Genomic DNA, 22,772 nt, shown 5'->3' on the forward strand with positions numbered 1-22,772 from the left:
TGTCGACCTCTAGAGTGTCCTGGAAACCCTCCCTGTGGGAGTCTCTGGGCGTCCTGTTGGTGGGAAGAATTTCTCAGGAGCACGACTTCCGGTCTGAAAGGGAAGCCTGCTCGCTTTTCTCGCAGACCGCTTCCTCCCCCCACCCCCGCCACGCGAGGCTGCGGCGCACGGTATGGGTGTGTTTGTGTGTATTTGTGTGGGGAGGGCGTTTGGAGGGAAGGTTACCGGGAGCTCTGTGGCCGCAGGGGGGCAGGGATCCCGGTGACAAAAATGGGGGTGTTTTTTCTCTCTTCCACTTGGAAGCCTCAACTCCCCCTTCAGGCACGCTAGATGCTTCTTGGGGCCCAGTCGACGGCCATACCCCTCCAGCGCGTCCCCATCCTTTCTGGGGAGCGAAACCCACCCCCCGGGGCCATCCCGGAGGAGCGTGAGCGGGGAATGCCCCAGCCGCCCCGCCGTCCGGATCCCGCGCCGGCGCAGCCTCGGGCCTCGGTCCGGAGAGATTGTCGGTCTGGGCTGGGGGAAAGGCAGCCGTGGCCTGGGCCGCGGGTGAGGGCAGAATAACCCGTGGGAAGGCTGCATTTTCACGAAGGACTCGGGTGAAGCTGCAGAGCTGCCTTTGAGCCCTGACTCCTTGGCTTCCTGGGTCGGAGGAGATCTTGTAATGGAGTGGTTCTTCGTCTCACACTAACAAGATGCCTGATTTCCTCAGGATCGAGGGGTGAGTGAGTGGTGGGGTGGTTGCACAAAGCCCCTGCTAGTGCACACGTGAATATCCCTGTCAGAATAGAAAATGAAATTCCCCTAAATGGAGAAATTGAGGGTATCTCTGCATTCGATGGTTTTGGGTCTCAGTTTTTGTTACTGTTGACATTTGTGATCCCTGAGGCTCTCAAGTCTAGGTATTCGCAAACTAATTTTGGGATTCCAGAGTTGATTTCTAATCAGGACCTCGTTTGCCTTGGACTGTGTCGCCTGGGGCAAGTTATGGCTTTAAGGGAATTTCATCTACCAAGTAGGAAGGAAGTTACTTGCCTTATATAAAATAATAGAGTTATTTTGAGGATTAAATAAAATGATGCTCTTGAAAGCACTTAATTTTGTGCAGTTTCAAAGAACTCCTGTGTACATTATCTCCTTTCATCCTGACATTAGTGTGGTCAGGCATTTCCCCCTTTTAATGGTGAAGGAAAAACTATTCCTCAGGATCTCTGACTTCCAGTTCAGTGATCGTTCCTTTACCATACGCTTCTTTATAACATTGTAATGGAAGACAAGTAATAAAGAGAATTGTTATTATTAAATGTTATTTATTGATTCATTTCAGATTGAAGAATGTCCCGGGTTCCATTGGGGAAAGTCCTCCTGAGGAATGTCATCCGGCACACAGATGCTCACAATAAGGTGAGAGGTAGAACCTCGTTATTTCTCAGCCTTCGATGAGCGTATGCAGTGCGCCTAGCATTATTTTGGTACAGTTGGGAGATACAAAGATGAATAAAATAGATAATTGCAATATAATTTGATAAGTACTTGTAACAGAGACATATACAAAGTGCTTTAGTGCACTGAGGAAGGAATAGTGAAATCTGCCTCGGGGAATTAGGAAAGGCTTCACAGAACTGGTGGTATTTGAGTTGCTGATATTAGAACTAATTCCTTTTTATTTTATTTTTTTATTTTTCTAAGATTTTATTCTCCCTTTTTCTCCCCAAAGCCCCCTGGTACATAGTTGTATATTTTTAGTTGTGGGTCCTTCTAGTTGTGGCATGTGGGATGCTGCCTCAGCATGGCCTGATGAGCGGTGCCATGTCCATGCCCAGGATCCAAACCATGAAACTCTGGGCCGCCGAAGCAGAGCACGTGAACTTAACCACTTGGCCACGGGGCCGGCTCCTGAACTAGTTCTTGATGAACAGTTTCAAGTTTGCCAGGTGTAAAAGATCATTCCAGACAGAACATCATGTACTAACATGGCAACCAGATAGTGCATGAAGCACTTGGGGCATGGCAAGAAATTGTGTGCATCCAGAAAATAGGGAATGCGGGGTATAGTGACGATGAGGCCTGAGTGATAAATTAGAGTTGGATTATGATGCTTGGAGATTAGACTTTTCCTCTAGGCAATAAAGCAGCCATCAAATGTTTTTAAGGAGGATGTGACATAATTGTATTTTAGAAAGACGATTTGTTAGCTGGGTGGGGGATAGAGCAGATGGGTGAAACAGTAGAGAAATCAGTTAGGTAAATACTGTGTTTCAGATGAGAGAGAGTGAGGGGTTGGCATGAAAGCAGTGATAGTACTGATGAAGATGAAGAATTTAGGAGATAGAATCCAAAGAACTTTGTGACTTATAGGATGATAATGATAATTATAGAATCGAATATAAACATCTTGGGTTATGTATATTGAATGGGTGAATGATGATGATGCCATTAATTGAGATGAGAAACAAAAGCAAAGGGACAAGTGTGAGGGGAAAGGTAATTAGTTTGGTTTTGTACATGTTGATGGTGAGGTGCTTATAGGATGTCCAAACAGGTGAAAATTCAGACTTGGAGGAAAGGAGAAAAGTTGAGGCTGGACATAAAGGTTTGGGGATTATTGATATGTGGGAATTGATAGAGGTCATGAGAAGAGATGCAGTCACCTAGGAGAGCACATATGATGAAAAGAGGGCCGAGGACCCTTTGGTTTTCTTTGGTGAACTGTACAACTCCTAGTTTGATCATAAGTGTTATTACTATCATATTACCTGATATTTTGATTGTGAGTGAAGGTGTAATTGTTACCTAAGCAGCCTCTGTCGTTAGCTTAAACAACCCCTAGCTGGGTGGTGAGCTTGGATTTGAAAGTCGTGGCTAAAAGAGAGAAACCAACCACAGATCGAACAAAACATTACATGAAGACTTAGAAATAAAGTGTATTCTTGTTCTTTGGGCAGTTGTAATCTGCTTTTCAGGAAATTCTCCAGCAGTTCTCATACTGTTTGTTCTATTTTGTTTTGCTTTGCTTAACAAAGATTATAATGTTGTGAAAAGAGACTTAGCCTAGAAAGTTTAAAGACCTGCCCTTACCAGCTTTTGACTTTGGTAAAATCTCTGAGCTTTTGTTTCTTCTCAGTAAAATGTAATAATGGTACCTGCTTTGTTTTCCTCATAAGATTGCTTAAGTTTCAACTGAGATGATACAATTAGAATCATAAAGCATTTTAGAAACATAAGACATTATCATTTGCTAATTGCAGCATAATTGCAAAATTGATGAGGTGGTAAGTGTGTCTTTGTAGGGGTTAAAAAGTTCTCCTTTTGCTGCAAAATTCTACTTATTTGTGATTTACGGGGTCAGATTTTTTTAACCACTCTAGAGAAACCAGGATTTGCTTCCCAGGTTCCTCATTGTAACCCAGTCTGTAATCCAATAATTAGTGCAGACTGTATCTTCAGTTACTTTTCTGTGATGTAAAGTTATTTTTGTTAACTTATTTTTATTTCTTTCCTTTTTAAAAAATCTAGATTCAGGAGGAATCGGATATGTGGAAAATAAGAGAACTGGAGAAACAGATGGAAGATGCTTACCGGGGGACTAAAAGGGAAATGTTACCTAGCAGTTCAAGGTGAAGTTGCAGCTCTGAGAACTGTAATAATTCTCATCTTACTCAGAATCATCAACTTTTGTTTAAAAACACTTTGGTGTGCTAAAGATAGATGAACTCAGTTCTGTGAGTCCCTAAGTCTTCTGACTCTCATAAATCTAGACCCAAGCATAAAGGTAATGGCCAGGATGCATATGGCCTCACTCTTTGTATTTGTTTGCAATGGAGAATTTAAAAATTCTACCTTAAACAATTGTAAACTTCAGAGATTCTGTGAATTCTGACTTTGCTGGATGGCTTTTTACTTAAGATTTTCTATTGGTATCTTCTGGTCACTTAACTGATCATTGACTCCTTTCCCCTGTTAGTCTTTCATTCTCTCTCTCAGCCTTTTGTTTACTCCATCTACTCACTATCTTTGCCAAGTCACACAGCCTTTCACATTACCTTCTTAATAATTTGAATGTGAATATGAAGGATTGTGCAGGCTTAGTTGTCTTACCCGTGGAGGTATAGAAGCGTCTGAGTATTGGGAACATCTCTTGGGCCTCATATGCCTGCTAGTGTAGAGCTCTGTGTATGAAAAATGACTATAAAGTAATAATGCTGATTTCTAAAGCCACCCAGGGAAATAGTTAATAGTAAGATATTTAAGGAGAGTGATTGTGCCTGTGGAGTATGTGGACTTTGGGGGGTGTGAACGGCTTCAGACAATAAAGTATTCAGGGTATCCATGTTAAAGAAGTCAGAGTCTCAACATAAAAATAAATATCTTTTCAGTCTGTTTTCTAAAAAGATGGTCCTTTGAGAATTTAGAAGTACAGTTACTGAAGATGATGATTTGTTTTGTATTGGTTGTTCAATTCCAAGTGGCATTTCCATGAACAAAATATTTTTTTTTAAAGTGGACTATTAATGCTTGTCATGGTGAATAAATTTTTAATAACAATCTCTTTAGGGGCAGAGATTCTGATTGCCTCAATTGCTATTATATTCCCAGCAGTTAGAACAGTCCCTGGCACATAGGAGGCCCTTAAACATTTTTGATAACTGATTAGCTGGCTTGGTGACCTGTTACTCAACATATAAGCACAGGCGGGATCAGTGGTTCTCGTACCCCAACATACTCATGGGTTAGGCCTTGCTCACTATAGCAGGTTGCTGGTTTTCAGGGAAGGGGTTGTATTTCAAAATCTCTAGAGTAGTTTGAAATGTCCCCAGCTGTGATTATGCTCTGCTTCCTTCTTTGCATGCCCTCCTAGTTGAAAACCAGTGAGGGAGCTACAGCATGCCGCAGTCCAGAAGTCATTTTGTCTGTACTCTGTAATAGAATGAGTAGTAATGGTCTGGTTTTCATTGGACAACTGTAAAGACTTATAGAGAGGAACAGATCATGTATTTTCCCAATTTTTTTTTTTTCTCCCAAAGCCCCAGTGCATGGTTGTATATCGTAGTTATAAGTCCTTGTAGTTCTTCTGTGTGAGCCACCACCACAGCATGGCAACTGACAGATGAGTGGTGTGGTTCTGCAACTGGGAGACAAACCGGGGCCACCAAAGCAGTGAGAGTGCTGAACTTTAACCACTAGGCCAGGGCTGGCTCTCACGTTATTTTTTTTTTTAACATTAGGTATCAGGTTGTTTTGTTCTCCCCTTAGCTTGTTCAATGAATTTTGTGCATGATGTTCCATAAAGTAACCTCACAGATTGCTTCTAAACCTAAAAGTTCTTCTGTTTTATAGCCGGATGCGTAGTGATGGTTTTGATGAAGAAAGTCAAAGAGACTATTGGAGGCCAAAGAATGAAATTTCTGGGACATTAGAAGATGATTTTCTTAAGGCTAAATCCTGGAACAAGAAGTTATATGATTATGAAGCTAACATGCCAGACAGGTTTGTGACTAAATTCTTGTGACCATTAATGCTATTTGGCCTGAGAAAGTATACTTTTAAAAATTAATTATCGCTACAGAAACTTGTACACAAATGTTCATAGCATAACTATTGATAATGGCCAAAAAGAGGAAACCCAGATGTCTATCAACTAAGAATGAATAAACAAGATGTGGTATATTTAATGGTAATTGAATGTTATTTGGCAGTAAAAGGAATAAAGTAGTGATACATGGTACAGCATGGATGAACCTTAAAAACATTATGCTAGGTGAAAAAAGCCAGACACAAAAGGCATTTGTCTGATTCTTTTTTATATGATATGTCCAGAATAGGCAAATCTAGAGAAAGAAAGTAGATTAGTGGTTGCCATGGGCTACAAAAGAGGGAGGAATGGAGAGTTAACAGGTAGAGTTTCTTTTTGGGGTGATGAAAATGTTCTGAAATTAGATAGTGGTGATGGTTGCACAACTCTGAATATACTAAAAGCCACTGAATTGTACATGTTAAGAGGGTGAATTTTATGGTATATGAATTATATCTCAGTAAAGTTGTAATTTAAAAAAAATTGTCCCAATGTAGACAGCATTATGTTGTGAAGTGTTTTTGGAGAAGTACTTCACAGCTAACGAGCAGAGTATGAGTGTTCCTTAGTGTTTCTTAAGGAAGAGAAGGGCAAGTTCTCTTACAGATGGACAAAGGAATCCTTTGTGTCTGAAATGATAGTGTGCGGTACAGAAAATACAGCCAACTAAGTTACTGAGCTATAATGTGGCGTTGGCTCTACTTTATCTCTGTTTTCTTTGTTCTGTGTGTATATCTGTGTAAGCATGTGCTCGTAAGTCTCATTTGTCTTAATTTTAAAAATGTATGCATTGCCTTATAGTATGTGTAATAAAATATGTCATCTTACAGATGGGGTCACAGTGGTTATAAAGAGTTATACCCTGAAGAATTTGAATCAGACAGGTAAGGCAAATAGGCTTACTGAAGAAAAAGTTACAAACTAAGATTAGTACAAAGTCCAGACTATGAATTGAGTTCCTGATTTTTACAAAGGATATAACATGTGCCATTAAAAATGTAATCAGAGAAATAATAGGCAACTTAGCTGGGAGACCATTGGTGTTTTGCCTTTCCCTCATTGGTGTTCTGTGTATCTATAGCACTTAGGTTTTATATATAGGATTCCATACAGTAACTCAGTATGGCAGGTTAGAATTTTTATCTTCATTTTAAAGATAAGGAAACAAAAACTCAGTGAAGGTGATAGTCGCTTAGTAACCCTGTGTCAAAGCTCTGATTTAATATTTAGGTGTTAACCCCCAACTTCCTGTCTAGAATGTGGAATAGTAAAATATAAATACACTTTTTATTTTCTTGGGTAAAAGTTTCTCTTTTTTTATTAGTAGTGATCAGCAAGATATTACCAATGGACAAAAAACATCTCCTCAGGTAAAATCATCTTCCCATGAATCTCACAAACACAAGAAGTCAAAGAAAGCCCACAAAAAAAAGCAGAAAAAAAAGTCACACAAAAAACAGAAGAAAAGCAAAAAGGAAGCCACAGATATAACAGCAGATTCCTCAAGCGAGTTCTCAGAAGAAACTGGGGCTTCTAGTACCAGGAAAAGGAAACAACCACATAAGCACAAGAAAAAATCCAGGAAAAAGTCTCTCAGAAAACCTGCTTTATTCTTAGAGGCAGAAAGTGACAGTTCCCGGTCAGATGATTCCGCATCCAGCAGTTCTGAGGAAAGTGAGGAAAGAGACACTAAGAAAACCAAGAGGAAAAAGAGAGAGAAAAAAGTTCATATCCCTGTAGTTAACAATGAAATCCAGGAGAGGACAAACAAACGCACAAATTGGAAAGTGGCTACAGATGAAAGGTCTGCCGAGAGTTCAGAGGATGACTAAATGAGAAAGAAACACTCTCCAGTTTCCATGAGACCCTGGCTATTTACAGCTTTTACACCTTGGGGTTTCCTGTTGACTGTATTGCTCAGCACAGGGGGCCTGAGGTCAGAGCTGTCCTGTGCCATCTGTATACGTTCTCACAGACTTCTTATCTTTCATTTTGGCCTGTTAAACTTGACCCTCTTACTGTTAATAGGGAATCTGGTATTTTGTTATTAAGTTTTCTTGAAGAGATTATTTTTTGGCAATTAATCACTTTTAGCATAGAGTGCATATACAGCAAATTAAAGGACCCAGAAAGCTGAATCCAGTAATGACCTGGGTACACCAATTGGAATGTTGGATTTGGGGAAAGCAAGGAATGGGATCAAGAGGTGGATTGGAACCAGTGCTGTGTAGGATGGTATAAGGCAACATCAAGTTGCTCTCGTCTGTTTATATAGCAGGTGCCACAACTTGACTTTTTTTGTCTTCATTCTTGGTGCTTTGATCTTTCTGTATTTTGGCCCCACAGGTGTGGTCCTATTTACTTAATGAGGAAATGAGCATAAGAACATTTTCCCTTCATGATAACATCCATCGACAGCTGGTATTAGAAGAGACTAGGATTTTCTGTCAAATTCCCCTGCTGGACAGGGTCAGTGGCTACTCAGTATACCCCTAAACATGGTAATTGGATACAAAGTGGTTTTCTAGTTCCATTGGTGCATATTGCCTAAATGGACTTGTGTTCAAAATTATTTCTTCAGTTGTCTTAGGTAAGTCCTCAACCAAATGGGGAAGAATGAGGAATTAGTCATGCCATCTAATGGTGCTCTGAACAGGATTCAGGGCAGCAACTGCCATTTAAATGTTATCTTCCTTGTTCATTTTTAGATCTGTTAATGAACTTTAGGTTTTCCCTGAAACTAGGTTCAATCAGTTCCAGAATGAAACAGGCTTCTCAGGGACATAGCCACTTCTTCCCAGTCTGCCTTTGGTTATTTCCCTTTGCTAAGATACAGTCATGTGTCGGTTAACAATGAGGATGCGTTCTAAGAAATGTGTCGTTAGGTGATTTTATAGTTGTGCAAACATCAGAGGGTACTTATACACCTAGGCTATATGGTACTAATCTTATGGGACCACTGTTGCACATGGGTCTGTTGTTGACCGAAACATCCTTATGTGGCGCATGACTGTACTGTGATCCCTACTATGTTAATTCTCAAGAAACCAAAACATCTTTGAACGAAGGCTGGCAGAACACAAGTGAATTTTTTCATTATGACAGATCAGGTGACACATTGTTTTTTCCTGGTGGTTGCTTCATGGGCTGAGTAAAAAGCTTGAAAACTCAGACTTTGGTCTTGGTTCTGCCACTGATTGGTTATGAGGTTCAGAGCAGGTAAGTTAACATCCCTAGCCTTACTTTTCCCATGTGTAATACAAACATATTTCATGGTAGCAGGACAGTGTAAGACACCAGCAATAGAATATAACTATGACAGCATTCCATGAGGTGGTAATACTTTGTGGTTCTAACTACTAAATTTGTTCTCTTTACAGAACAGATTTCTATTAAAATTCTTAGTCATAAAATACATGGTTGGCCAGAGGTTCCCTATCCCTTGATTATAAGCAGGTGCTACCTTTTGGGATATTTATTTGAAATATTAATACTTCGGTACTCAATTATCAGTGTTCCATGGTGTATATTTTTACCTTTGGGACTGGTAGGGGCCCAAGGGGGGAAGAACAGTCTATAATTACTACCTCTTAACCTAAAGCAATTGTTTTGTTCTTGGAGCAAGTGAAATCTGTTGGAAGGGATTTTCAGCATATATATTTTTAGCATTGTTTCTGTGCTATAAAATTACTGATTCTAAGCACAGACTCGGGAAGATGGGCCAGTGGAACAAGGCATCTCCAGGAAGTGGCTTCTATTTAGGTCTTGACTTTCCCTTCCTCCCACACTAGCAGGCCTCTTTCCCAGCGAATATACATCTTGCCTGTTTTGTTTTGTTTGCCATGTTTACCTTTTCTTGGTCACGTATAAGCAATAAAGCTGTTTCCTGTTCTTCACCTTGCTCAACCCCAAATTCTCTTCTATGCCTTAGGCTAAAGCTTGGATGCTTCTTCCAGCCCCCTTAAATATGGCTTAGGGTGGCTCATCAAAACCTAAGATCTCCCATTTGCAGTACTGGCTTTGGAACATATTTATTTCTAGTGTTCTTGCCAATCAGAGATTTCTATATTAAATCCTAAAATGGGATTCCAAAAAAAAAAAGAGTTGGAGAATTGACATTTATTGAATAACTATTGTGATACAACATGGAATTTCTGAATTCCAAATAAATAAAATTCACTTTTTGAACATTTGATCTGTTCCTTTTTCGTACCAACAGGCTTGGTAATAGCCTGAAGTTGACCTGACTGACAGTGGGTTGACAACCTTCCCCCACCGGCCCTTCAATCTGCTTAATAACAAGTCTTTTGCTTCTTTTGTCATTGTCCCAGGGGCTGGCCTACTGCCCTCCTTTCTGTACAATCTGGGCAAACCGACTGGTGATAGTAAGAGTAGTGTCAATGAAGCGGTCCACACAGCTAGAGAGACAATTTTCAGTGCGAGAGTCTAGGCGATTCCCTGGCTTCTCCACACATTTATCCCAACAGAGTTCCATGAAGTGATGCACCTAAGAGGAAGGAAAAATAGTAACCATTGGGGTCTGCAGACAGGCCTACCAATTTTCTATTTCCTTCCCATTTTCCGTCACCTGACTAAATCATTCTTTCAATCAACAAACTATGGGCTCTCCTCTTTCCTCACTAATTTGTCATCAAGGTGGCTTAGATCCTTATCCCTACATTGCAACAATCCTCTATCCTCTCCTTTTCTGTTTTTCTCCTTTTTAGTAATTAAAAAATACTTCCCATCAAGTCACCCCTGTGTTTGTTAATGTATCAATTTCCCTGTTAGCCACTCAGGGCACTCCCTTATTTAATCTCCAGTCTGTACTGTTTCAATGAGGTCCACATAAAGCATACTCAACTTGACTCTTAATAATACTCCTGGAATGCCCTCCCTAAAGATTTCCCTATCCTTTAAAACAGTTAAAATTCTTACCTCCTTGAAGGCCACTGTCTATTATTTTCTTTTTGTGTCAAGTTCTTAATCAGATTGTAAATTTTCAGGCAGGGTTAATACCTTCTCTTATATTCTCAAACTAGCACCAGTGTAAACTGGGAAGGAAGGTACGGTACGAATTAATTCCCCCAAACCACTGCACTCATCTCATTCCAAACCCATCCCTTACAGAGTAGGTGAGTTCTTAACCTTTGGGGGGTAATGGTCATATTTTGAGAATCCGATGACGGTTATGGATCCACTCTCCTGAAAAATGCAAATACAGGCACAGAAACTGTGCACTTTCATAATGTTCAGGACCCTAAGATTTCTAATCAGGATTCTTGTTACTTCTCCCCAACGAGCCCTCCCCCTCCTAAAAAAGGGGGGTTAGAAAATAACCATTTACTAAAGACTTACTTTTTGGGAGGCTGGGTACTAAACATTCAGTCAATCTTTTCTGCAGCCCTAAAAGACGACTGTCACCTCCGTTTAAGAGGTGTGGTTAAGTAATTAGCCCAAGGTCGTGCGGCTAGTAAGAGACGACGCCAGGGTTGCAACCATGCCTAAAGGGCTTCAAAAAACCCTTGTTCTAATCTAATAGTCTAGACTGTCTCCAGAGCCCATCTTTGTCCGATTATGTTCTACTGCTCTATCGTTTTCAAATACATTGTCGCATATGATCCTCACAATCCAGTAAGGCAGCGAGCGACAACGAAACCAAGACTCAGTGGATGGGTGCCTTGTCCAGGGGCACGTGGCCGGCAAGAGGCAGAGGCAGGCTTAGAACCCAGATCTTCTGAATGCCAGCCCAGAGAGCTCGCCGCCAACGCAGGCTCCCATGCCCTTCCGTCGCCCAACTCTTTCTTCTGCTTGACACCTTCTCGTCTCCCCAGGCTGGGCCTGCTTAGCGGCACCTGAGCACTATCGGTCACCAGCAGCCAAGTCCTCTCTGCTGTGAGGGGAAGCTGGCGTAGCAGAGATGGAGCATCAGGCGGCCTCACTGCGCCGCTACTGTACCCGGGACCTGTACTTCACCCTCCTTTCTCTTCACCCTGGTCCCTGTCCCCGCACCTGTGCAGTGAACTGCGCCTTCTGCTGTTCAGCCGCCACCAGGCGCTGCAGTTCCGCTTCATCCGCCTCACGCAAGTCCGCCATTCTCCGCGTTGGACTCCGGACCTTCCGTCGAACGCGTATGCGCATGCGCAGCGGGCACGCGCGCGGACACCCGACTTCCGGTTCACGCTGTGTTTTCCTTTTCGTTGTTTTCGTTCACCGTTGTGGGGCGGGAGTTGTCGTATAACTGCTTCCGGGTTGCTGGATGACCTTGAGCCTTCAGGAGCGAGATGGCGATTCTCTGGAGGCTGAGTGTCCTCTGCGGTGCCCAAGGAGGCCGAGGTGAGGAATCTTAGCGGCTGGAGGTTCTTAGCCCAGCCTCCAGCCGGGGAAGGACATGCGCTGAGGATTCGTCTGCAGGGTGGTGAGACCTCTTGAGCAGGGAATCCCTCCTCCTTTCCTTTGGCCGCTCTGGCTCCTGCCGAAACCACAGCAGTGACCACCCTTGCTTCCTGACCCAGATGTTCGCCCGAGCGCGTATCTCCGCTGCTCTAGGCTGGCGTGGTGATGGGGTAATGTGACAAAGAGCTTCTTCTGGAAGTTACAGTCCTGCTGAGGCTATTCCTAAAAGTTCTCTTTTTCTCCCCATTCACTGTCCTTCGAATGCTCCCACCCTGAAACAGAAAAGTGTGTTGGAATCTAAGTGCCAAAGCCTGGTCTTGCCCATTTCCCCTGCAGTTGGTGTAGAGGTGGGGGGGATCAATTCGATAATCATGGAACTGGGTTATACCAGGTACTCTAGTAAGGTTAGCATAAATGTGAATAAAACATAGTTCCTGCGCTCAAAGAGTTTTCATTTTTATAGGGAAAACGCATATAAGCATAATTTAACATAAAGCAAAAAGAATTGTGTTGTACGTAAATTGTTATGCTAGTCCAGAGGAAGAATACATTTAGCTCTATTTTGGAAAGATTACCTTGCCCTGGTTCCTGAAGGAGGTGTGCCTGATTTGAGTCTTGAGGATAAGGATAGCTATGGGAAGAAGGGCACATCACAGGTAGAGCTGCAGGGATGAGCAAAAGCATTGATGAAGTTGTAGAAACTGCTTGGTATGAGAAAAAACAAAACAAATCAGATACTGGAGTGTGAAGCTCAAGTTGAGAAATGAGAGATGAATCTATAAAGGTGAACTGGAGTCAGATCACAGAAGAACTTGTCTTGAAAAGGAGTATGCATTTTACCGGGTATGAAGGGGAGCCATTGAAAGATTTGACATATGTTTGCAGCAGATTAAGCACTTTGGTACAAATGTGGTGGATGGCTATCATGGGAGATGGGGCAGGCTAAGACACAAGTCAGGGAGATCAGATAGGACACTGTTGTTGTAGTAGTCCAGGCAAGGATGGTGAGGTCTTGAACTTGGAAAGTAGTTCAAAAAAGAGAAGATTGTCTCAAGAAATGTTAAGGAGTTAGATCAATATGATTTATCAATTGACTGAATTTAGGGACAAAGTCCTACATGACTTGCAGATTTCCGGGTTAGGTTAAAGAGTAGCTGGGATGTCATTAAATCAAGTAAGGAACATGCAAATGGGAGCCAGGTTTGGATGAGAAAGTGAGTTAAAGAATGATTTTAGTTTTTGGCATGGTTTGAGGGCCACGTAGGATATCTCAGGGGAGATACTGAGCAGGCACTTTAACTCCTGAAACTCTGGAGAGATACCAGGGCTAGAGGTACAGAATTGGGTGTCATCAGCTTATACGTAATAGAAGCTGAGTGGACGAAATGGCCAGGGGTGGGCACAGGAAGCAAAGAGAGCAATGGGGAGATGATAGAATCCTGGGAAAATGTTTAAGAGTGAATGCAGGACGAGGCTGATATAGGATGGCCAAAGAATCAAAGGGAGGACCAGAAGAGAGTTTTGTCAAAGAAAAGAAGGGAGGAAACGCCACCAATGCCAGGTGATGCAAAAAGGCTCAATAAGATGGATACTGAACAGTACCTGTTGGATATGGCCCCATGGAGACCATTGGGGACTTGCCAAAACAGCTTTGGTGGGAATGAAAACAAGTTTCAGAGTTGAAAAATGATAGGAAAGTAAGGAAGTTGAAGTGATTTAGACGACACTTTAAAGAAGCATGGTTAGAAAGGAAAGAAAGAGAGCAGGGCAAGAGTGCACAGGCATTAGAGGACATAGGATCAAGGGAAGGGTTAAGTATATTACATCAATTGAGGCAAAATGACCAATAGGAAGGAAGGAGAGGTTAAAGATACAGGAGAGAAATTTTTACCTTTTATTGAGTGCTTATAACATTCTGGGAATTATGCTGAGCACCTTGCATATATTGTTTAATTTTCAACAGAGTATTATGACCTGCTGTTACTTCATTTTACAAATGAGGACATTCAGGCTTAGAGAACCTGTTTAACTTAATTGCTCATCATCTCACAGCTAGTAAGTGGTGGAGTTGGGTAAACCTGGTCTGTCTGTTTTTTAACCAAGAGACAGGATCCCAAAGGGGACAGAGAGGGATGAGTTCAAGAATACAAGTGGAGAAATTAATCTTGAGAAGCAAGACAGTAGTAGATGAACTTCCCAGACTAGACTGAATTCCTTGAGGACAAAGACTTTGTCTTTTATCTCTTGCTCCAGTGCAGAGCATAATCTTACATGTAGTGAATGTTTGTTGCATGAATAGATGAATACATGGAAGGAGAAAGGAGCCATAATTTACTTTTTTTTTTTTAAAGATTGGCACCTGAGCTAACAAATGTTGCCAATCTTTTTTTTTTTTTCCTGCTTTTTCTCCCCAAATCCCTCCAGTACGTAGTTATACTATGTGGCTCCTTCTAGTTGTGGCATGTGGGACGCCGCCTCAGCATGGCCTGATGAGTGGTGCCATGTCTGCACTCAGGATTTGAACTGGTGAAGTGGAGGATGCGAACTTAACCACTCGGCCATGGGGCCGGCCCCCATAATTTACTTTTTTTTTTTTTTTTTTAAAGATTTTATCCTTTCCTTTTTCTCCCCAAAGCCACCTGGTACACAGTTGTATATTCTTCGTTGTGGGTCCTTCTAGCTGTGGCATGTGGGACGCCACCTCAGCGTGGTTTGATGAGCAGTACCATGTCCTCGCCCAGGACCCAAACCAACGAAACACTGGGCCGCCTGCAGCAACCCCCATAATTTACTTTTTAAAATTAGTAAAAGTGAAGTCCTTTTACGTAAGTGGTTCATTGACAGTTCGATCTTTCAGTGGCTGCTTAGTCTGACCTCACAGCAACCCAGTGAAATAGATGCCATCCTCATTTTAGAGATGAGGTGTTATCCTATTTGGGGTTAAGTAGCTTGCCTATGATCATTTAGAAAGTCTGTCAGGGGCTGGCCCCGTGGCCGAGGGGTTAAGTTCGTGCTCTCCGCTGCAGGCGGCCCCGTGTTTTGTTGGTTCGAATCCTGGGCACGGACATGGCACTGCTCATCAAACCACGCTGAGGCAGCGTCCCACATGCCACAACTAGAAGGACCCACAACGAAGAATATACAACTATGTACTGGGGAGCTTTGGGGAGAAAAAGGAAAAAAATAAAATCTTTAAAAAAAAAAGTCTGTCAATCCTGTTAAAGGAGAGGTGCTTATCATCCCCTTAATGGTTCTTTCCTCAGCTCTCTTGCTCCGAACCTCAGTGATCAGACCTGCTCAAGTCTCAGCATTTCTTCAGGACCGACCTACCCCAGGATGGTGTGGAACGCAGCAAATTCACCTGTCACCCACCCGCCATTGTATGTTTTCTCCATTGGCTCTGCTTTCTGGGCTCTGGCCATCTTCATCTGGGCTAATTATCACGCTACTGGCAGGACTTGCTGTCTGTGGTGGGACCTCTTATGTCTAACTCTGTCAAATGAAGACCTAGCCTACACCTTTGAGCAGATAATGCCAGCATGGTTGTATGATGCCATTTACATTCATAGAGAACCTTCTGGTCTATGTCTTTTCAAAAATTTTAGTTTTTTAAAAAGAAAATCGCTCTGTAGGAAGAGTGTTGTATATAGTTTAGTCACTCTTATTTATTTAGCTAATGAAGAGGAGCCAGATGTGGATACTTTAGAATAGTAGACAATTAAAAAAGTCATGCATATTTATAGCTGTAATTGACTTGCTTGTTAGGTTGATATTAAAATCATGGAATTTCTTGGATGAATACTGTTTACGTATTATTAAAATTAGTCTTAAAAAAGCTATAGGTGAATAATGAGTTAACTAATTATTTTTAAAGTCTGGAAATATCAGTATTTTACAGAGATAAAGACTTCTCTTGATACTTGAGTCAGCCATTTAGAGATGCTTGCATCCGAGTTATGAGAAATTAGGCAACTGTAGTTTTTCTGCTTTTTAGAATTATTTTAGCTTCGAAAAGTTTTTATTTCTGCATTCCTTTGCTTAGTTCAATTAGGTTTAGCAGGGTGGTTTTAACTTGGTGTGCATGGGACTGAAGGAAAGCCCCTGACACTGTGTACATTGTTTTTAATGTCTTTGTCTACATGCATTTTTCCAGGAAGTAGCTCCATCCTTTTGTTAGATTCCCAATGGAGTCTGTAACCAAAAAAAGATAGAGACTCTCAAAGAAATGTTTAAAGCTCATTTTGTTTTTCACTTGTTTAAAGGAAGTTTTCATGTTTCATATCTGTTTTGGGCTATTTATAAGTGATGGAACAGAAGGACCATGATCCTAAAACTTGACATCAGAATTTTGCTTCTCTTTGAGTTGGCTGGTTTAATTTTGTTTTGGGAGGCTTTTTAAATATTTCCTTACTTCCAAAGATTACAAGGTGTAAATAAAAGACTAACATTTTAAAGGAAATCCTCAAGTGTCACTAACTTATATTTGTAAGGTATCTGTCCATTACACTGAAGTCCAAGATTAGTAATTCTGCAAAGACATTTCGTCCATCTTCTTGCCTATCAGCAAAGCGGATCTGTCTTCTAATCAGTGTTTGTAGGCATTGAGAAGCCCTGTGCTAAAAGACTTCAGACAAGGGAGATAGCACCTCTCTCAGTTACCTTCTTAATCTCACCCTCTTTATGCTCCGAGTTGAGTCTTATTGCATACTGTTTGCCATTCTGTCAGTTTGGATTATTTTGTGGCAAATATTGAATGTGAGAGATGTGTTTCCCCCTTCAACTCTTATGAATTTGGTCCTTTTTTGTCTAGCTGGTTCCAAGGCTGCATCTCTCCACTGGACTAGTGAGAGGGTTGTCAGCGTTTTGCTCCTGGGCCTGCTTCCAGCTGCTTATTTGAATCCTTGCTCTGCGATGGACTACTCCCTGGCTGCGGCGCTCACTCTCCATAGCCACTGGCAAGTACAGCAGTCCCTTCAGTACTGCATCGTCTGCTCAGTTTGTTTGCTGTGAGCTTGTCTCCTTGTTGCATATGAGGGAGAAGTTGATTGAGCTACTCAAGACCTGTGGAAAACTTTAAAATATATATAAAACATTTATATGCCCAGATTTATGTACCCACCTACTCAATGTCTTCACTTCCATATCTAATAGGCATTTGAGTATAGTGTGTTATAAAAAACTGAGTTCCTGATCCCCCCACGTCTCTTCCTCCAGCACTCTTGCTCATCTGAATTAGTGGCATTTACCTTCTTCTGTTTGCTCAAGCCCTAAGCTTGGTAATCATCCTTGATTCCAGTAGTAGTCTCCTAACTGCTCCCCGTTCTGTCTGTTCCCAACACAGCAGCCCCAGTGATCCTCTTAAAATATTAAGTTAGGTCAAGACATTTCCCTTCTCAAAACCGCTTGTTGTCTCCTAATCTTACTCAAACTAAAAGTCAGAATTCTTACAGTGGTTTACAGATTCTATGTGGTCCGGCCCCATTTCTTCCCTTATCTCCAGATACGCTCTCCTCATTCACACTGGCTTCTGTGACATTTCTTGAACGTGCCAGGGACACTCCAGGCCTCGGGGCTCTATGCTTACTGTTCCTTCTGCCTAAAACTCACTTTTTCTATTTATACTTCGTTTATTCCCTCATTTCCTTCACATCTTATGTGTCACCTTCTCAGTGAAGCCTTCTCTAACCACTTATTCGAAATTGCAGTGTCCTTCCAACGTTCCTTATCCTTCCCTCTTGTTTTATTTTTCTCAGTGGCACTCATTACCTTCTACTATACTATGTCATCTATTTATTATTTTGTATATTCCTTGTCTCCCCTCACTAGAATGAAGGCTCGGATATAGAAAAACACAAAAATCAAATCTATGGCTTAATGAATTATTATAACAGTAATACTACTCAGGTCAAGAAATAGAACTTTGCCACCTACTCCAGAAGCCTCTTCTTGTGTTCTGTCTCAGTCATAACTGTTCAACCCCCAACCAGGAACCGTTATCCTGATTTTTGTGGTAATCACTTGTTTACATTTCATCATAGTTTTATCACCCAAATGTGTATCCCTATATACTATAGTTCAGTCTTGCCCTTTCTTTTTTTTTTTCAAATTGGCACCTGAGGTAACAGCTGTTCCCAATGTTTTTTTTTTTCTTCTCCCCAAAGCACCCTTGTGCATAGTTGTATATTCTAGTTGTAGGTCCCTCTGGTTGTGCTATGTGGGAGGCCGCCTCAGCATGGCCTGATGAGTGGTGCCATGTCCATGCCCGGGATCCAAACCTATGAAACCCTGGGCCGCCAAAGCAAAGTGCGTGAACTTAACCACTTGGCCACGGGGCTGGCCCCAGTCTTGCCCTTTTTAAAAAATGAAGTATCATATGGATTTTTGACTATTTTGTCTGCTGTTATATCTTTAGTGCCTAGAACAGCACCTGACACACAGTACTAAGTAAATACCTGTTGAATGAATGAATTTCCAGTTTCTGTTTATTTTTTCCGGTGTAGTTTGTTAGACTTTCTAAGTTAGTGAACCTCCTAGAAAATTGTAAATAACAGGTTTCTTGACTTGTTCATTTATGTTGTTTGGCAAGGACAGTATGACACTGGGTAGGGGAGGCGTTTTCGGATTGTTAGAACTGAAAGGACGAGGGGAGTATCTTAACCCACCCTGTTATTTTATGGATGGGGAAATGAAACCTCAGGGAGGTTAAGTGACTTGTCAGAAGCATTTTCTAGCTAGTGTTAAAGGAGATTTTGCTTTCTTGGGGTTTTGAGGTGGGTTAGGAGAATTACCCTTTAACCAGATAGACTTTTCAAAATAAAGGATTCTAGTTGTATATAAAATATCAGCTCACAGGTACAGTAATACTTCTCTAATATGTGTTTCTTGGAAGGAGATCCATCTAAATTAATGAAAAATCTCAATAAGAGATAATTCTAAAGTAATGCTTTTTTTATTGGTTTCTCCTCCAGTTACCTTACTAATTGTCCTTCTTTTTCACACACACAAAAAGACTTGAAAGAGTTGTCTGTAATTGTGCACTAGTTCCTCAGCATCCAGTCTCTTAACACACATTAATTGGACCTTTATCCCAACTATTTAACTGAAGTCTTTCTTACCAAAGTCACCAAAGACCTTCATTTTTCCAAATCCAGTTGTCTATTCTCTGTCCTCCACTCACTGCAGCTCTCAACAGCATTCTACTTAATTGACCATTTCTTCCTTAAATAATGTTTCTTTGACTTCCTAGATGCCATACGTACCTTGTTTTCTTCCACCTCACCAGCTGTACCTTCTCGGTCTCCTCTGCCAGCTCCTTGTCGTCTTGTTTGACTTCTAAATAATAAAGGTCTGAACCCCAGGCTCAGTCTTGGCTTTCTTAATTTCTCCATGTACACACTTTCCAGAGGTGAGCTCAGATCTGACCTCTGCCCGTGGTTGCAGATTTATATTTCCAGTTGTCTAACTGACATGTTCACTTAGATGTTTCATAGTCATCCTGAATTTAACATTGCCAAAATCACTCTTTTTCCCCCCAAATCTCTCTTGATTTCCCCTCAAAACCACCTACTCTCCTCTTCTTCCCTAACTCAATTAAATCTGGTTGCTCAAGCCAAAAATCCTGGGAGTCATTCTGGATATTTCTTTTTGTCTTACCCCACATCCAGTCCATCAGCTTTTTCTGTTAGTTCTCTCCTCAAAACATAGCCTGGGTTCTCACGCCACAGTATATCTCCGTCACAGCCTGGGGTTAGCCAACAATCTTGCCTAGGCTACTTCAGTTGCCTCCTAGCTAGTTCTCTGTTTCTCTTGCCCCCTTTCTCCTGCCTGCACTGTCCATTCGCCACGCTACCACCAGAGTGACCTTTTTAAAAAGTAAAATTACATTTATCCTAAGAAGATATACAAATGCCTAATAAGCACATGAAAAAATGCTCAACATTGTTTGTTATTAGAGAAATGCCAATCAAAACCAGAATGAGATACTACTTCACACCCACTAGAATGGCTCTAAGCTGTGGAGAAGTTGGAGTCCTCATGTAATGTTGAGAATGTGAAACGTTGCAGCCACTTTGGAAGACAGTTTGGCAGTTCCGTCTAAAAGTTGTGGAGTTTACCATGTGACTCAATGATTCTACTTTTAGGTGTATAACTCCCAAAATTGAAAACATATGTCCCCACACAAAAACTTGTGTAGTAGTGTTCATAGAAGTGTTATTTATAATAGCCAAAAAGTGAAAACAATCCAAATGTGTATCAGCTGATGAATAGCTAAGCAAAATGTGATATATTCTTAGAAAGAAATATTATTTGGCCATACAAAGGATTGAAGTAATGACACTTGCCACAATATGGCTGAATCTTGAAAACATGCTAAGTGAAAAAAACTCAACACAAAAGGCCACATATTGTATGATTTCATTTATGTAAAATGTCCAGAACAGGCAAGTCCATTGAAACAGAAAACAAATTAGTGGTTGGGTAATGGGCTAGTGGGTACAGCGTTTCTTTTTGGGATGATGAAAATGTTCTGGAATTAAATGGTGATGATGTTGCACAAACTCTGTGAATATACTAAAAGCCCTTGAATTGTACACTTTAAAAGGGTTAATTTTATGGTACATGAATTATATCTCAATAAAACTTATTTAAAACAAAGTAAAATTAGGTCATTCCCTGCTTAAAGCACATCCCTGGCTTCCCATTGTATTTCAAATAAAATTCAAACTCCTTATCATGACCTTCAAGGCCTTATGTTTTCTGCCCTTGCCTTCTGATCTCCATGTTCTCCAGCTGCACTGACCTTTTGACTATTCCTCAAAGATAGCAAGATCATTGTCACTTTTATTTGGAATGTTCTTCTCATTCAGGTCATCCTTTCTAAAATATTTCTTTAGAGCACGTATGTACTTTTTCTTCAGTAGAATGTACCATAAAGGTCAGGGATGCTGTCTTGTTTGCTCTTCTCTCAACATCTGTAACAGATTCTGGCACATAATATCTGCCTGATAAATTCTTCTTGAATTAATGAAAAACTCGGTAGAGCATATGGTTTAGTTTGAAAGAAAAAACCCTAGATTTTGTAAATAGAGTAGTAATTATTTACTGTCTCTGATATAAATGATTCTGGAAAATTGAATCTGAAGAATAGGAAGAATTTATTATATTATTAGGAAACTCTTGAATCCTTCATTTTGGTTTATGGTTCTTGTTACCATGAGTTGCATTTTGAAGCTGACTGATTATTTTTTGCAGCCAAGTTATCTGTATAGCCTTCTAACTTCACTTGTGATTTTTCATTTGTACTGTGATTTTTTTATTTCTTTAGGGGCCTTGGACAAGTTGTTACTGACTATGTTCGAGGGGATGCATTGCAGAAAGCTTCCCAGACAGGCCTTTTGGCACTCTCGGCTTTAACCTTTGCTGGGCTTTGTTATTTCAACTATCATGATGTGGGCATTTGCAAAGCTGTTGCCATGCTGTGGAAACTGTGACCTTTTTGACTTAATACCTTGAGAATTGATTGTACACCTCTTTGCCTCTGCTCTGTCATGCCATTCAACTCACAATAGGGAGGAAATAACAGATAAGTCCATTGGTGTGACAAACCTCTTCTCCTAGTCACCTGGTTGTTTTTAGAATTTACTCTTTGAGGAAAAGGTTTGAGAGGAACTGTATCCAAGAAATTGTGAGACTGAGTTCCATATTCTAGCGAGTTGAGGGATTGTCTCCCAGCTTCCCACAAGACTCACAGTGTAACTAAACATTATATATGAGCTTTTGCCTTTTAGTTTATCGAACTCTTAAAGGGAATTCACCTTTATTACTATCACTACCTGATCAAACATCTGTATTTGTCCCGGGAGTGATGGAGAAAGGGAAAGACTTTGCAGAAAATTAGGCAGTGTTTAATTTTTGAAACTTTCCCTTTCTGTTCAGTCGATACCAGTTACTGATGGTTACATGTTCTAGGGAAACTTTAAAATTAGGAAATGCTGGTATTTCATATTACTAATTTCTAAATCCTAGGAAGAGCCTGGAGAGCTTCTGAATATAGAGAAGTTCCATGTAGGGAAGAGATCCCCTTATAGATGTATCAGAATATTACAGATGCTAAGCTGAGACTTAATCCTCAAATGTGTTTATTTTACTTGTCCTAAAATAATCTGTCCACAAATATAAAACTGTAAGTAATAAATTGTTATTTTCCCACTATGGGACTCGCCAATGTGAAAATGTATTCTATGAAAATAAAGTTTTTTAAAAATAAAATGCTATATAATAAAAATGTATTCTTTTATGTAATAACTGTCCCTAGTTTTATTCAATAGAATCGAGTGTGTGTTTCATCTACAGCACTAAAACAGGACCTAGTGCTTAAATTTCCTTCTGGGGCTTAGCAGTTAGGTAATCAGATGCAAAGTACTGTACTACAAAAAAGACTTACATGTTATTGGCAGACATATACTGAGTATGAGTAGTTTGGTATGAGGAGAGTATTAAGATTAAGTAGTAGGTGTTAGGTAGAAAGGGTGTCTAATCCTAACAAGTTTCGTTAGCTGAGGATTGAGAAGGTAGAGTGGAGGCTGGTTGGGTACTGCCTGCCACAGGGCCTGGTTGGTTTTGTAATTAGGGTAGAGCTGAGCTGTCACTTTGGAAAATCAGTGGGTTGCTGTGAGCTGCTGGAGCAGCAGGGAGAAGAGGTAGGGGCTACCAGCAATGGGAGATTTCTAAAGTTAAGCAGGGCATGATCAGAACTGTGCTTCAGAAAGAATTTAGGTGATATTAGGAAGTTTGATAAACTAGA

At 40.9% G+C, this 22,772-nt stretch overlaps 3 protein-coding genes across 5 annotated transcripts; 2 read left to right on the forward strand and 1 right to left on the reverse strand.

Moving 5' to 3' along the window:
• The first annotated feature begins 39 nt into the window (after positions 1 to 39).
• Positions 40 to 9,765, forward strand: NKAPD1 (NKAP domain containing 1). 3 transcript variants are annotated; one of them, XM_046637588.1, is made up of 6 exons: positions 40 to 170; positions 1,328 to 1,404; positions 3,517 to 3,617; positions 5,338 to 5,487; positions 6,403 to 6,456; positions 6,897 to 9,765. In XM_046637588.1, the coding sequence occupies exons 2-6, from the start codon at positions 1,336 to 1,338 to the stop codon at positions 7,402 to 7,404; spliced, it is 882 nt and encodes a 293-aa protein (XP_046493544.1). In that variant the 5' UTR covers positions 40 to 170; positions 1,328 to 1,335; the 3' UTR covers positions 7,405 to 9,765. The 3 variants fall into 3 exon arrangements, with proteins under 3 accessions (XP_046493544.1, XP_046493543.1, XP_046493545.1); XM_046637587.1 differs by lacking the exon at positions 40 to 170 and adding an exon at positions 177 to 721; XM_046637589.1 differs by lacking the exon at positions 40 to 170 and adding an exon at positions 177 to 721 and having other exon boundaries at positions 6,900 to 9,765.
• TIMM8B (translocase of inner mitochondrial membrane 8 homolog B) lies at positions 9,677 to 11,735 on the reverse strand. Its single transcript, XM_046637592.1, has 2 exons — positions 11,585 to 11,735; positions 9,677 to 10,079 (listed from the first exon to the last, which is right to left on the reverse strand). The coding sequence occupies exons 1-2, from the start codon at positions 11,711 to 11,713 to the stop codon at positions 9,912 to 9,914; spliced, it is 297 nt and encodes a 98-aa protein (XP_046493548.1). The 5' UTR covers positions 11,714 to 11,735; the 3' UTR covers positions 9,677 to 9,911.
• Positions 11,736 to 11,753: 18 nt separating this feature from the next.
• On the forward strand, positions 11,754 to 22,270 carry SDHD (succinate dehydrogenase complex subunit D). Its single transcript, XM_046637591.1, has 4 exons — positions 11,754 to 11,908; positions 15,232 to 15,348; positions 16,779 to 16,923; positions 21,294 to 22,270. Exons 1-4 carry the CDS (start codon positions 11,857 to 11,859, stop codon positions 21,457 to 21,459), a joined length of 480 nt encoding a protein of 159 aa, XP_046493547.1. The 5' UTR covers positions 11,754 to 11,856; the 3' UTR covers positions 21,460 to 22,270.
• The last annotated feature ends 502 nt before the right edge of the window (positions 22,271 to 22,772 follow it).

This window comes from Equus quagga, chromosome 14, assembly GCF_021613505.1.
Source record: "Equus quagga isolate Etosha38 chromosome 14, UCLA_HA_Equagga_1.0, whole genome shotgun sequence".
In the NCBI taxonomy this organism is placed as follows: domain Eukaryota; kingdom Metazoa; phylum Chordata; class Mammalia; order Perissodactyla; family Equidae; genus Equus; species Equus quagga.

Excerpts from the sequence above, each read along its gene's own strand:
- NKAPD1 (XM_046637588.1), top strand. The coding sequence starts at position 1,336 with ATGTCCCGGGTTCCATTGGGGAAAGTCCTCCTGAGGAATGTCATCCGG. Across the intron at positions 1,405-3,516 it reads ACACAGATGCTCACAATAAG|ATTCAGGAGGAATCGGATAT; the intron begins GTGAGAGGTAGA and ends TAAAAAATCTAG. Across the intron at positions 3,618-5,337 it reads ATGTTACCTAGCAGTTCAAG|CCGGATGCGTAGTGATGGTT; the intron begins GTGAAGTTGCAG and ends TCTGTTTTATAG.
- TIMM8B (XM_046637592.1), bottom strand. The coding sequence starts at position 11,713 with ATGCGCATACGCGTTCGACGGAAGGTCCGGAGTCCAACGCGGAGAATG. Across the intron at positions 10,080-11,584 it reads AGGCGCAGTTCACTGCACAG|GTGCATCACTTCATGGAACT; the intron begins GTGCGGGGACAG and ends CCTTCCTCTTAG.
- SDHD (XM_046637591.1), top strand. The coding sequence starts at position 11,857 with ATGGCGATTCTCTGGAGGCTGAGTGTCCTCTGCGGTGCCCAAGGAGGC. Across the intron at positions 15,349-16,778 it reads CCTGTCACCCACCCGCCATT|CTGGTTCCAAGGCTGCATCT; the intron begins GTATGTTTTCTC and ends TTTTTTGTCTAG. Across the intron at positions 16,924-21,293 it reads CTCACTCTCCATAGCCACTG|GGGCCTTGGACAAGTTGTTA; the intron begins GCAAGTACAGCA and ends TTATTTCTTTAG.